The sequence below is a fragment of the Rhineura floridana genome, chromosome 1 (genome assembly GCF_030035675.1).
Source record: "Rhineura floridana isolate rRhiFlo1 chromosome 1, rRhiFlo1.hap2, whole genome shotgun sequence".
Classification (NCBI taxonomy): Eukaryota; Metazoa; Chordata; class Lepidosauria; order Squamata; family Rhineuridae; genus Rhineura; species Rhineura floridana.
The window spans coordinates 178,016,504-178,029,334 of NC_084480.1; the positions used below are offsets into that span (position 1 = coordinate 178,016,504).

The window sequence follows — 12,831 nt, forward strand, 5'->3', positions numbered from 1 at the left end:
TGAGAGAGGTGACCCTGGAAGGGGTCCCTGTGAGAGAGGAGACCCCGGAGATTGGAATAGGGGTCCCTGTGAGAGAGGAGACCCTGGAGACTGGAATAGGGGTCCCTGTGAGAGAGGAGATCCCGGAGATTGGAACAAACGTGGAACAGGAACAAGATTTGGAGTCTATGGACTTTAGAAATAAAATCTATTGTTTGGAACTCAATGTTATCTCTGAAGAAATTAATGAAGATTCTAGAGATAAAGTTATCAATGGCATGGATTATCTTCTGGACTGGAATGATGTGATGGAGCCCAATATAGAGAAAATCTATGGAATTAACTGCAGCCATGTGACAATGGAAAAACTTTTAAGAGATGACCCAGTGTATTTTGAAAAAAAGAACAGAGATATGATTTTACAGCAGTATTTCAGCAACTTATTCAGAATGGATGGCAAGAAAATATTTGGGATAGAGGTAATTCCCATCAGACTCTTATTATATGACTATGGCTTTGACAGCAAGATTATTATGGAATACTGATAATGGAAGATTGGATATTGAAATTACTGGACTTAACAAGACTACTGAAGATGGAAGATGGAAAATGGAACTAATAGAGATAATAGAACAATGGCTACTGAAATTACTGAACCTAACAGATTCTGATGTGATGGATTAATTGAAATGTTTATTTTGACTATGGTTATGACAATAAGATTATCATAATTAGTAATGAGATGGATTAATCGATATGCTTATCTGGAAAAAAAATTGATAGATATATTTCTTAAAGAATTGAAACCTCTCTTTGACTTTTTGTGGAAAGAATAAAGTAATGTTTATGAGATTTGATGATTAAGTAAGATAACTACTGGAGGAAAGTGATTTTATAATATGACTTAAGAGACAGGATTGCTATATATTATAGACTTATAACTGATTTGATCTTTGACAAATGGGAAGTCAATATTTTACTCTTTATTTTTTATTTTTGTTTTTTTTTTCTTCTTTTCTTTTTTTCTTTTTATTTAACTATTTTTGATTTTGTTTTTTGTCTTTGAATGTTTTATGATTTTGTCTTGTATGTTTTATGAAAATCTGAATAAAAATTATTGAAAAAAAAAAATATCTATTTGTACTTTACTAGTAGGCTACCTGGGAAGGATTTGTAGTCTTAAAGGCAGGATATTAATCATGATAATAAATAATGAAGTGTGATCTTTAATGGAAATCCCTCAAGTGTTACATCTGGATATGAACACAGTCCCATCTCTCTAGGAAACAGTTGTATCCACCAAAGAGTGTCAACTGAATGAAGACATTTGACATGTGCATGATACATATATGGTATACTTGCCAGCCTTGAACAGAAACCATAGTAGCTCTTTAGGACTTTAAAGATGCTTAACTGGGCTGGATTTTGCCTATTGTCTAAACAACGCAGGGGTCTGCAACACTTATGGGTCACATTTGGAAACCTAAAAAACTGTCATGGGTACCATTACACTGAAGAAAAATGGGTGAAGAAAAGCACACATACAGGCAAGCACCAATATCCTTCCAAAACAAATAAAGCAAGGTTAAAAAAAGCAGGCAAAACTACCCCCCCCCCTGAAAAAATATAATATTTAAAAAACTGGGAGAGGCAAAGGACCTTGGCAAACACCGTCTGTCAGTGCTATGGTTCTCATGGGCATGTTGAGGACAGCACACAGTACAGATATATATCCCCCATCCCTAGAAATGGAGAACATAGAAACCTGCCTTATAGTAGGTCAGGCCATTTAGTCCAGTACTGTCTACTTTGAATGGCAACAGCACAGAACAAGCTGTCTTTCCTTTGACCAGCTACCTGACCGTTTTAACCGGACATGCCAGAAAATGAACCTAGGACCTTCAGCTTGCAAAGCGTGTGATCCACAACCGAGCTATGATCCCTCCCTGACTACATAACATCGTTTATTTTAATACCAAATAAAAAGTGTGCCAAATATGGATGTATGAAGAGATTGATAATCTAATTCTTGGAATAAGGAAAAGCTATTTACTAATAGCCAAAACTGATTATGATCACATAAAAGGCATTGATAGCCTTTTCATAAACTACTTTTTCTTTTCTTTTCGAACAACCAAAGCCAACTGCACCGATTCAATTAGTCTCACACAGCTAAGGCGCCACTCACAGCACAGAAATACGGGGCTTTCAAAACGCGCATGCTCTCATTGTCTCCGCAGATCGCGCCTACAGAAACTCTTTTCTATTTATGCGCATATTCCCATCAGGTTCGAAAATGGAGGTTAGTTACGACACTGGTCACGTGGGCCTGGGCACTCGGCTTCTGCTATAGTCCTCTTCCTTTTCCCATCATGCTAGCCGAGACCTGGTGACCCGGAAATTTTCTGTAGCCTTCACCGGTTACTTCTCAGATAGCTCCGTACAGCCGCACTGTGGGGGCAGTCAATGGGGGTTCCGGCATTTTTCCGGTGGCTGAGCCGCAAGTACCCGTCTATCGTCGTGTCCTGCACGGAAGAGAAGGTGAGGGGGAGCGCTGGCTCCGAGACAACTTGACGCAGCGCGGCCCTGGCCCTGCTTTGTGTCCTTGTTAATCAAGGCCGATGTTGAAGCGGACAGGAAGGATCGGGTGGACTCTGCGAGCATGAGGGAGGGCTGCTGTTCTGGCGAGGCTCCGCATCACGGGGATCGAGCGGGAGCACACACCTGAATTTTGTTCTTCCTGTCGCTTCGCCACGTGCGCTTTCACGTGCGACTGCTGAGGCGCGTCAATAGACTCGCAGCCCACTCTGGTAGCCAGTCTTAATTATTTGCAACAGTGATGTTCAAAAGCGTTTAGTCTTAAGGTAGCCCGTATCATAAATGAATGTGCGTGCTATGCTATCCATGTACCAGTTGCCCCATCTTCTTTTAGTAATAATAAAGCTTTACATTTCGCTTCTGAGTGTTAACAATGCATCCTGTGCGTTACCTTATTATTCCTTATGACAATCCTGTACAGTTGAAAATGGAAAATGGACTGCCTTCAAGTCCGATCCGATTTCGATGGCGACTCTATGAATAGGGTTTTCATGGTACGCGGTATTCAGAGGGGGTTTACCATTGCCTTCCTCTGAGGCTGAGAGGCAGTGACTGGCCCAAGGTCACCAGTGAGCTTCATGGCTGTGTGGGGATTCGAGCCCTGGTCTCCCAGGGCTTAGTCCAATACCTTAACTAGTACATGGTCCCCAGATACCAATTACACCTCTGAATAGGGTGGGCTCCTGGGTGGGTCAAATGTGTCTGTTGCTCATGCATATAAATATATATTCATGTACACAAAATGTGAGTGCCTGGCTCTCCATACCCCCCCCCCATTACAGCTTCTCTAGATAATAAGTCCTTCAGTTCTAGGAACATAGGAAGCTCCCTTATAGTCAGGCCTGTGGTCTCTCAAACTCAGCATTGTCTGCACTGACTGGCAGCAGCTCTCCAGGGTTTCAAGCAGGAGTCTCTCTCAGCCCTAACTGAAGATGCCTTCGGCATGCAACGCAGATGCTCCACCACTGAGCTTGGGCCTCTTCCCTGAAATAATGAATGTATAATACAACCTATTACACATTCTTACTATCACCACCCCATTAAAAATCTGCTATGTAAGGCTGTGTACACACCATACAGTTAAAGCACCCCCCCAAAGAATCCTGGGAACTGTAGTTTGTTAAGGATGCTGGGAATTGTAGCTCTTTGAGGGGTAAACTACATTTCCCAGGATTCTTGGCTGGTGTGTGTGTGTGTTTAATATATGGTTCATACTCTGTATCAGAAGCCAGAACAAAGTAAATTAATAGTAGGTGGAGAAGATCTTTTTGCAATGTATTAACAGCAAGGAGGGGGGTTCAGATAGTGACTTTTAATGTGGACAAGAATTAGTCTATTTTTCATTTGTGAAACATTGGAGGGTGTGTGATCCTGTGCCCCTTTAGTTAGAAGTATGGTCTTAATATTATTGCAGCCTTGTATTTAAGCATTCACCTCATAGGCGCAGGTAACAAAGAACTGCATGCAGCTGAGTGAGCAGGCTCCTGGGGGAGAAATGAAGCACTTTCTCCATCCTTTGCATCCAGTATAAAAATTTGCAGGTTGCTGGAGGAGAGACAGAGCTCTTTGTCCCTCTCCTCTCATTCCCCAGCAGGTTAGTAACTTTTGTAGACTTCTTTTCAAAGCAACATTGTTACCATATATAAATGATATATACTAACAAGGAACTTGGTGTCCTGTGCCTATCAGTAGAATAGTGAAACAAGACTACAGACACGGTAGGGGTTTTGGCATGTTGGGGGTGGGACTTCCCATATATGTAGAAAAATATTAGTTTGTAAGTGAAAAGAGAATGCCCACTCATCCATCCAAATTTTTTTAATGTTAATTGCCATCCAAGGCAATTAAGTGTTAGGTGGGAGAGAATGAAAACTGTGCTGGGGGAGAATTGACTTCCTTGATGAGCTAACAATATTTGGGGAGGGGTTGAATTAGGACTATGAGATGTGCATCATGATTCTAACACCTCCCCAGGATACTGTGAGCTGTTAAAGGCTCTGACCCATTTGATGTTAAAAGATTCATGGGGGGAGGGGAGTAGGATCAGAGGTGATGTTTTTTGTGCAATCGTGGTCCATGGAAGATTTTTTGTAGGGGTGGGAAACCTGTGGTTCTCTGGATACTGCTCAACTACAACACCTGTAATCCCTGCTTATTGGCTGTGATGGCAATTGGAGTCTAACAACATCTGGAGGGTATAATGGCATTGCTGTTCCAGAGTGTTGGCACCACAAAACATTGAGGATACTTCATTGTCAGCTGAAGGTGGTAGAGGAAAAAGTGTACATGTGTGTGAAAATCAGCCTACTCATTCCTAATTGATTATTGGATTGTGGAAGGAACAGGATCATAGGCATGAATCCTTTGTCCTCCTGCCACACTTCCTCCAATACTAGCTAGCCCCCTTGCCCATGGGCTTTTCAGCTGCAAGGAGGAAGGTGCTTTAAAGTATCCTGGAAATGGAAGAGTGTGTCAAAATAAGGTTAGAGAATGTGTGCTCTGAGGCATGCCTCGGGAATGGGAAGGCAAAAGTACCCCACCCTCTGCACTGTATCCCTCATGTTTAGAGCTAGATGAAAATCTTGCAGTTCTCCTAGCCTGGAACCTCAGCAGACAGTGGAATAGTTCAGTTTTGCAGTGATTAGAGTGTTGAGGTTCATTATATGAGCTAGAACCTACTCTTAGCCCCAGAGCATGGCAATTGCGATGGTTTCTCAGTTGTTTGTCATCTGCTGTGATTCCTCACAGGCCCCTAGCTTGTAGTTCATTATTCGTAATGTTGTGCTTGGTGATGTACACATTGTAAAATGTCCGTACCAATGCATTAATAATCTACAAACAAGGCAATAATGGTATAGGGAAAGTACTGATAATAAAGGAAATCTTTTTTGATTGTAAAGTTAAATATTCATGCCTATCACTTTATGTGCATGTGGGTTGTTGTTGTTATGTGCCTTCAAGTTGATTATGACTTACCCCCAAAATACGGTTGCCACCTTTGTTAAGCACTGTTTCATTTACACTGTTTCCCTATCACAGTTTATGTTAAAGACAGAAATCTTCAATTCTGCTTGTCAGGTTGCTGTTAAAGACACAGAAACAGAGCTAATTAAACATAGCAATAGCCATACTCCTGCATAGCATTCCAAGAATTTCAGCCTTGATTGAACGCAAGGTGATGCAGGAGAATGATCTTTCTGCCACAGGTCAGTTTGGCTTCATGCTTTATTGGGCCAATGCTTCCCAGTTAAATGAACTCCTGGCCTTAAGAAGGTATTTGGAAACCAAAATTGGATTTTGCTCTCTGGAGAACTTGAGACTTGGAACTACATTGCTTATAGTAACTTCTTGCTTGTCCCCACTACCACCCTTTTATATTTTCTTGCTTAGAGTTTCTAACTTTGCTGATTTTCTCCCCCTACTGTTCTTTTGAGTTCTTTGCTGAAATGACACAATAGAAGACTTTGTGGTCCAAGGTGTATCTGATCCAGGCAGCTGGATCTTTAATTGTCAAAAAAAGTGTGATGTAGTGGTCACTGTTACTACTATTAAATGCTGTAGTTGGGTGGGGAGGGGAATCTCTGTTGAATTAGAATACAACCTATTAGTGTGGTAGCATTCTTTTGTTGGTGCTGATCTCCAGGCAGTAGGTCCCTAAAGTAGTTCTATAATATATACTGCTGTGTAAGGGTACATAAACTTGACCATGTAATGTAGAGTGAGCTCCTCTGTAAGAAAGTTAATAGTGTAAAAACAGTTTACAACACAAGCATATGCATATTAAATCAGAAGCAAGTCCCATGATCAATGTATGTAGGTAATTGCAACAGTAGTTATGTAACAGTTTTGAGAAAATTAATGTCATATATTACCTAATTACATTTTTGGAGGTGTCATGAGGCATTTTAAAAATGCAAGTGACTTTACAGGAAGGAAAAATAGCATGAATTGTTTCAGGAAAAATATCTAGTGTCTTTTGTGTGTGTGTGGAAACATATTTCAGAGCATTGCAACAATGTATCCTGGTACACACTGCTCAAAAGTTCCCATGACTCTCCTCCCCTGCTGTTGCTGTTCTGCAGACAAAACAAGCCAGAATCTGGCTTCTGTCATCTGAACCAGGGCTCCTGATTTGTTTCTCTCCTAAGAAACCATCAGTGGTAAGTAAGGCTTGTTTGGGGAAAACAAACCAGCTTCAGGTGATATGACAAACGAGACTCTGGTTTGCTTTATCCATGTCACCACAGGAGCAAGGGAGGAGTGCAATGGGAACCTTTGTACACTGCTGATGCACATTGAAATATTGTTTGTTTTAAGAGCTATAGTTTAATGTGGCATGTGAAGTGACCATTAATTCTATGTATATTTCACTGCTTATTTTTTAAACTAAACAATAATATCATGTTAATTTTCATGCTTAATCAATCTCAAAGTTTCTATGCTACTGGAAAAAACCTTTAAAACTGAAACATTTTATTTTTGTGCTTTATACATTGTTGGAAGAGATGCAAGTATATGTGCTGAGTAGTGGTTCAGAATAGGAGCTATGAGCCAGGACGTTTCCAGTAAAATCTCATCCCAGCCATGAACTTAGGCAAGCTATTATCACAGGCTTAAATCACTCTCATCCATACTCCAAATAGTATCTTCATATTCACTAATAGGCAAAAAACCTTGTGGTTTAAGAATGTACCTATAGCCGACAGATATTTCTATCAAACGTTTGGAAAGGGGCCCAAATAATAGAAAGAAGACATGTGCTGTGCTGATCTTGTTTTAGAAGGGAAGAAGCAACATTATTAAGACAGTTGATTTAATTCAGATGATCACTTTAAATATGTCTGATTTACTTTGCGATTTTAGTGAAGGTTCCTATAAGAAATTATTTTCTTTTGTTTCTATTTCTGTGAATATGTGAAGTACAGCAACACTTCACAAAATTTACACTAAAAAAACTCCAAACATAATTGTGGAATAATTTCACTGACTATTCTGCAGAATAGTCTCCAGTGGACACCAGGAGTGTCTCAGATTGCACAAGATGAAAACAGTGGGAAGTGAAATATATTCCAGCAAAATTCTAGGTGTGTTCTGTGTTTTTAATTGACCGTGCCCACCTTGCCTTAAATGAAGTGGTTTAAACATAGCAGGATGAAAACATGCATCCTCTTTTTTCCAACAGCTGGAGTCATTGCTGAAGTAGCAACATACTGTAATCAGTCTGATTTTACATCAAACTGCATTTTCAGATTCAACTGTTAATGCATCCAAAATAGAAATAGAACATAACTTCCAATTTGAAACACAAAAGACAGTCTTCACCATCATATGACATTGACCAATAAAAAGGCTTTGAAATTAATAAAAATAAATTTGACACAGATTTGTAGGATGAATAATGAGAGAAATAAAATCTTCTAGATTAGATCCTCTGTAGAAACATTAGTAACACAGGAAAAAAGCAAAGTAAGAAGAACACTAACAAATATACAAAAATATAATTCTCCATCTTTGGAGATGGCAGGTGTTGCCACCACTCACCATATGCTCAGAGTCACATGTTACCAAATTCTTCCAAGCTACACAGGAAGTGGATTGGACTGTGAAAGACCAATCCAAATGGTGTTTGCATTTTGACCCGCTTGTAGGGCAGTCCAATATCTCAGAGAGGAGGTCAGGTCTCCTGCTCCCCTGGTGCATTCACTATAGCTGCCCAATTTCCCTGCTTTTTAAAGTTTGATAGAAATATCTGTTGGCTATAGGTATGTTCTTAAACCGCAAGGTTTTTTGCCTATTAGTGAATTTCTCTGCTTTTTAATCCGGGAGGTAAGAAATGGGATTCTGTGAAAGTTTGCTGAGAATGGATTGATCATTTGCATGCTTATTGAGTTCAGTGGGATTTACTCCCCTGCAATCATGCTTGGGATAGGTGAAACTGACCACAGGGGATGGGGAGGAGAGAAGGAGATCATTTGCATGTTTATTGAATTCAGTGGGACTTACTCCTGTGCAATCAATGCTTAGGATAAGTAAAACTGACCAGGGGGGAGGAAGGGCTAGAGTGGGCAGGGGAGGAGGAGGAAGGGAGAGGAGAGGAGAGGGGAAAGGAGGGGAAAGCAGGTCTATTCGTTTTCATGCTTATTTTCAGTGGGATTTACTCCTATGCAATCATGGTTAGGATAGGTAAAACTGACCATGGGGGAGGGGGAAGGAGCGGATTGGAGGGGGCAAAGGAAGGGGGAGGGGAGGGCAGGTTTGAACATTTGCATGCTTTTAGAGTTCAACGGTATTTGCTCCCGTGCAATCATGCTTGAGATAGGTAAAACTGACTATGGGGAGGGGGAAGGGAAGCAGGGGATTGGATGGGGATGGGTAGGGAGGGGCAAAGGCAGAGGGAGGGAAGGGGCAAGAGGGAGGGTATAGGAGGGAGGAAAAGGGAGGGTGGATTTGAATATTTGCATACTTTTTGAGTTCAATGGGATTTATTTCTGTGCAAGCATGTTTGAAAATGGACTGCCTTCAAGTCAATCCCGAATTATGGTGACCCTATGAATAGGCTGAGAGGCAGTGACGGGCCCAACGTCACCCAGTGAGCTTCGTGGCTGTGTGCGGATTCAAACCCTGGTCTCCCAGCTCGTAGTCCAACACTGACCTGGGGGAGGGACAGGGAGGGGAGGGGGAGGGGAGGAGATTGGGTGGGTGGGCACTGGGCAGAAGGAAAGCCCCTTTCCAAAAGGAAAACATTGTGAACAGTATTATTGTTTTTCAGCGTTTCCCCCACCTTTTTATTCCACAGTAGGCACATGTAGCCTCCCACCCAAATTTAAACCAAAGCTGTCCCTTGCCACATCCACACCAGGCCTTTATTTCACTTTAGACAGTCATGGCTTCCCCCAAAGAATCCTGGGAGGTGTAGTTAGTGAAGGGTGCTGAGAGTTGCTAGGAGACGCCCTGTTCCCCTCACAGACCTTCAATCAGAGTGGGTGACTGTTAAACCATTCTGGCCACTGAAGCTCTGAAGTGGAATAGGAGTCTCCTCTCAGCACCCTTCACAAACTACACTTCCCAGGATTCTTTGCGGGAAGCCATGACTGTCTCAAGTGAAATCAAAGTCTGATGTGGGTATGGCCCCCTGATTAGGCAAGCCCAGCAGCTGTGAGTCTGGCTTTTAGAACACTGACAGTTGGTTCTTACTGAGCATGCCCGACGCTATCATTGTGTTCAAGCCAAAATTTATTGAATTAATTAAAAATCAGCCAGGCCTTTTTTAAACTTTTAAACTGCAGAAGATGAAGGTCAGAGTATGGGGCAAGGTCAGTAATAGGATTACCGGTCCTCTGTGAACATGGCTGGTTTTTAATGAATTTCAACAGATTATGAGAACTCTGAGAGAAAAAAGTCCAAAAGGGCTCTCGGGTGTTTTTTTCTCTTTTTAGAGTTTGAACTCCCTTTTCTCCCTGACTGTTTTGTGTATCACCATGACAATTTAGATGGTTGTTAAGCAAGCGTTTCTGAGTTCAGGACTATAAGTTTTGTAAGGTTTTGTTTTGAAATGAGCGTATGGGAAGCATCAGCATGGCATGGGGGGTATTTTCAATTTAACATTGCAGAATGTGAAAAATCCACGCTGGCTGTAGTATACAGCCCCTATTGTAGCTATATAATTAATACTTGCATATCTTACCAGGGTGGTTATCTGCTCGAGAATGTTTGTGAAGCATTTTGAACAATTTTTTAAAGTGCTTTACAAATGATGATTATTCTTGTTAATTCTTTTGTGAGTGATACAAGTCAGTAGAACAAACCTACATACTTCGGAGTAGGTCTTATGGTGTTCTATTGAACTTTCTCCCAATAAGTGCATATAGGATTGCAGCCCTAGAGAGACAAAATACTTACAAAATAGCAGATGGTTTCTTATCTGTTTTATAAAGTTGGGAGCCATCCTTCAAACCTCAGCTATAGTGTCTCAGGTGAAAAATTATATTTGGGGGAAGGGCCCTTTGGTAGAGTACTTGCTTTGAATGTAGAAGATCTCAAGTTCAGCCACTGGCATCTTCAGGTAGGGCTACTGTCTGAAACTTTGGTGCTGCCAGTCAATGTCTACAATACAATCTCCCACTATCAAGACACAATCGTTTTGTCCAGTTAAGAGAACTAAACTGAGAGTGAGTCCTTCTACATGCATGGGACAATGACATTTTGGGACAGCCTCATGGTTGTCATGGTGCCCATGAAGTCCTGAACGATCCCAGTTAAAGTGGCCTTGGCATTAATGTTGAGATTCCCCAAGACTATCATTCTGGCTTCCTCAAATCTAAAACCTTCTTCATCAACTTATGCAGTGGAGGAGTGGTAGATCAGCAGAATTCTGAGCCTGTCCTGCCTACCCATCACAAGCTACAAACACTCAAGATGGTCACTCAGATAGCTAAGAAGCCTGGGGAGAGATCAGATTCTTATAGAGAAAGGTTGGCTTACCTGTGGCCCTCCAAATGTTGCTAGACTACAATTCACATTACACCTGACAATGGATGGAGCTGATGGGAGCTGGAGTCCAACAACATCTGAAGGGCCACAGTTTAGTCATGCTGTAAACCATGGCAATCTCCTCATCCAGACTGTACTAGCTCCCAACCAGATAAGCAGACTCAGGACTCACAGACTGGGTTTCTTAATGAACTTTATTCCAGAAGTCAGTACAGGTCAGAACGCAGCATCAGGCATTCTAAGCATGCTCCAGGATACAGAACAGGAGCATGCAGGCTAGTCATATCTCAGGATACAAAGCTAAGTATGTGGAGGCAACAGCAGATGGCATATCTTGGGATACAAACTAAGCAAACTGTTGCCACAACATCCTAATCATGTCCACTCATCCTAAATATATGAGAGGTGAGTGGGCACATTATTTGTCCAAGCATTTTCTAGTATCTTCCAGCTTTTGCTGCAAAGCAAAGGCTTTTCTAGGAGCAGAGAGCATTTTCTGAAGCTGTCTGTGTCTTTTCTAATACATGTGAGCTTGGCAAAAGTATAATCTCTGACTCTGATGTGCTACTTTCATTTTGCTGTCTCTGGAAGACTCCAGGGTGTTCATTAAATTTTGTCTGTTCAACAGCTAGGTATGGGCTGGGTGCCAGTGGAAATTGCTTTCTCTCTGTCACAGATGCAGGGGTGATGGTATGGGCACCATTTGACTCATCAGACTCAGAGCTGCCAGAGAGCTCTGAAACCATTTCTCCTGTGTTCTCCCCAACCCCCTCTCTGACATCTGTAACCCACCTTTCATCCTCCCAGTCTTGCCAAAGGTTCTACTTGGGGCCCATGACACCAATCCTCAAGTTTATACTGGTACTGAACCAAGCACTCAGAAGGGCACATCTGAGACATGTTAATCCCTTCCACCTCTCTCACCAGCTCTCCATAATCAGGTTCTTCCAAGCTACACAGGGATTGGGCTGTGAAAGACCAACCCAAATTGTGTTTGCATTTTTACAAATTTGTAGGGCAATACAATATCTCAGAGAGGTCAGATCTCCTGCTGCCCTGCTGCATTCACTATAACTGCCCAATCTCCCTGCTTTTTTGTTTGATAGAAATATCTGTGGGCTATAGGTATGTTCTTAAACCGCAAGGGTTGGGTTTTTTTTGCCTATTGGTGAATTTCTCTGCTTTTTAATCTGGGAGGTAAGAAATGGGATCCTCTGCAAGTTTGCTGAGAATGGATGGATCATTTGCATGCTTATTGAATTCAATGGCATTTACTTCCCTGCAGTCATGCTTAGGATAGGTGAAACTGACCATGTGGGGAGGGGAGGAGGAAGAAAAGCAGAGGGAAGCAGGAGGGAGGGGGGAGGAGGAGGGCAGGTTTGATCATTTGCATGCTTATTTAGTTCAGTGGGATTTATTTCCATTGAGTCATGCTTAGGATAGGTGAAACTGACCAGGGGGGAGGTGGGAGGGCTGGAGTGGGCAGGGGAGGAGGAAGAAAGAAGAAAGGAGGAGGGGAGGGGAGGGGGAGGGGGAGGAGAGGGGGGAGGGAAGGGCAGGTCTGATCATTTGTTACTCAGTTCAGTGGGATTTACTCCCATGCAATCATGCTTAGGATAGGTAACACTGCCCATGGGGGAGGAGGAGAGGAGGGGAGGGGAGAGGGAAGGAGGAAGGGAGGGGAGAGGGGAGGGGAAGCAAGGGACGCAGGGATTGGAAGGGGAGGGGAGGGGGAGGGAGGTGAAGGAAGGGAAGGGGCAAGAG

General features: G+C 42.2%; 1 protein-coding gene across 2 annotated transcripts in view; it reads left to right on the forward strand.

Moving 5' to 3' along the window:
* The first annotated feature begins 2,275 nt into the window (after window positions 1-2,275).
* Window positions 2,276-12,831, forward strand: part of XRN2 (5'-3' exoribonuclease 2) — a 100,434-nt gene continuing 89,878 nt past the window's right edge. The window contains exon 1 of one of the 2 annotated variants that reach the window (XM_061587991.1): window positions 2,276-2,520. In XM_061587991.1, the coding sequence (XP_061443975.1) occupies window positions 2,446-2,520 (75 nt within the window). In that variant the 5' untranslated portion in view covers window positions 2,276-2,445. Of the gene's footprint in view, window positions 2,521-4,148; window positions 4,172-12,831 lie in introns of those variants that run through there. The other variant, XM_061587992.1, reaches the window with a different exon arrangement.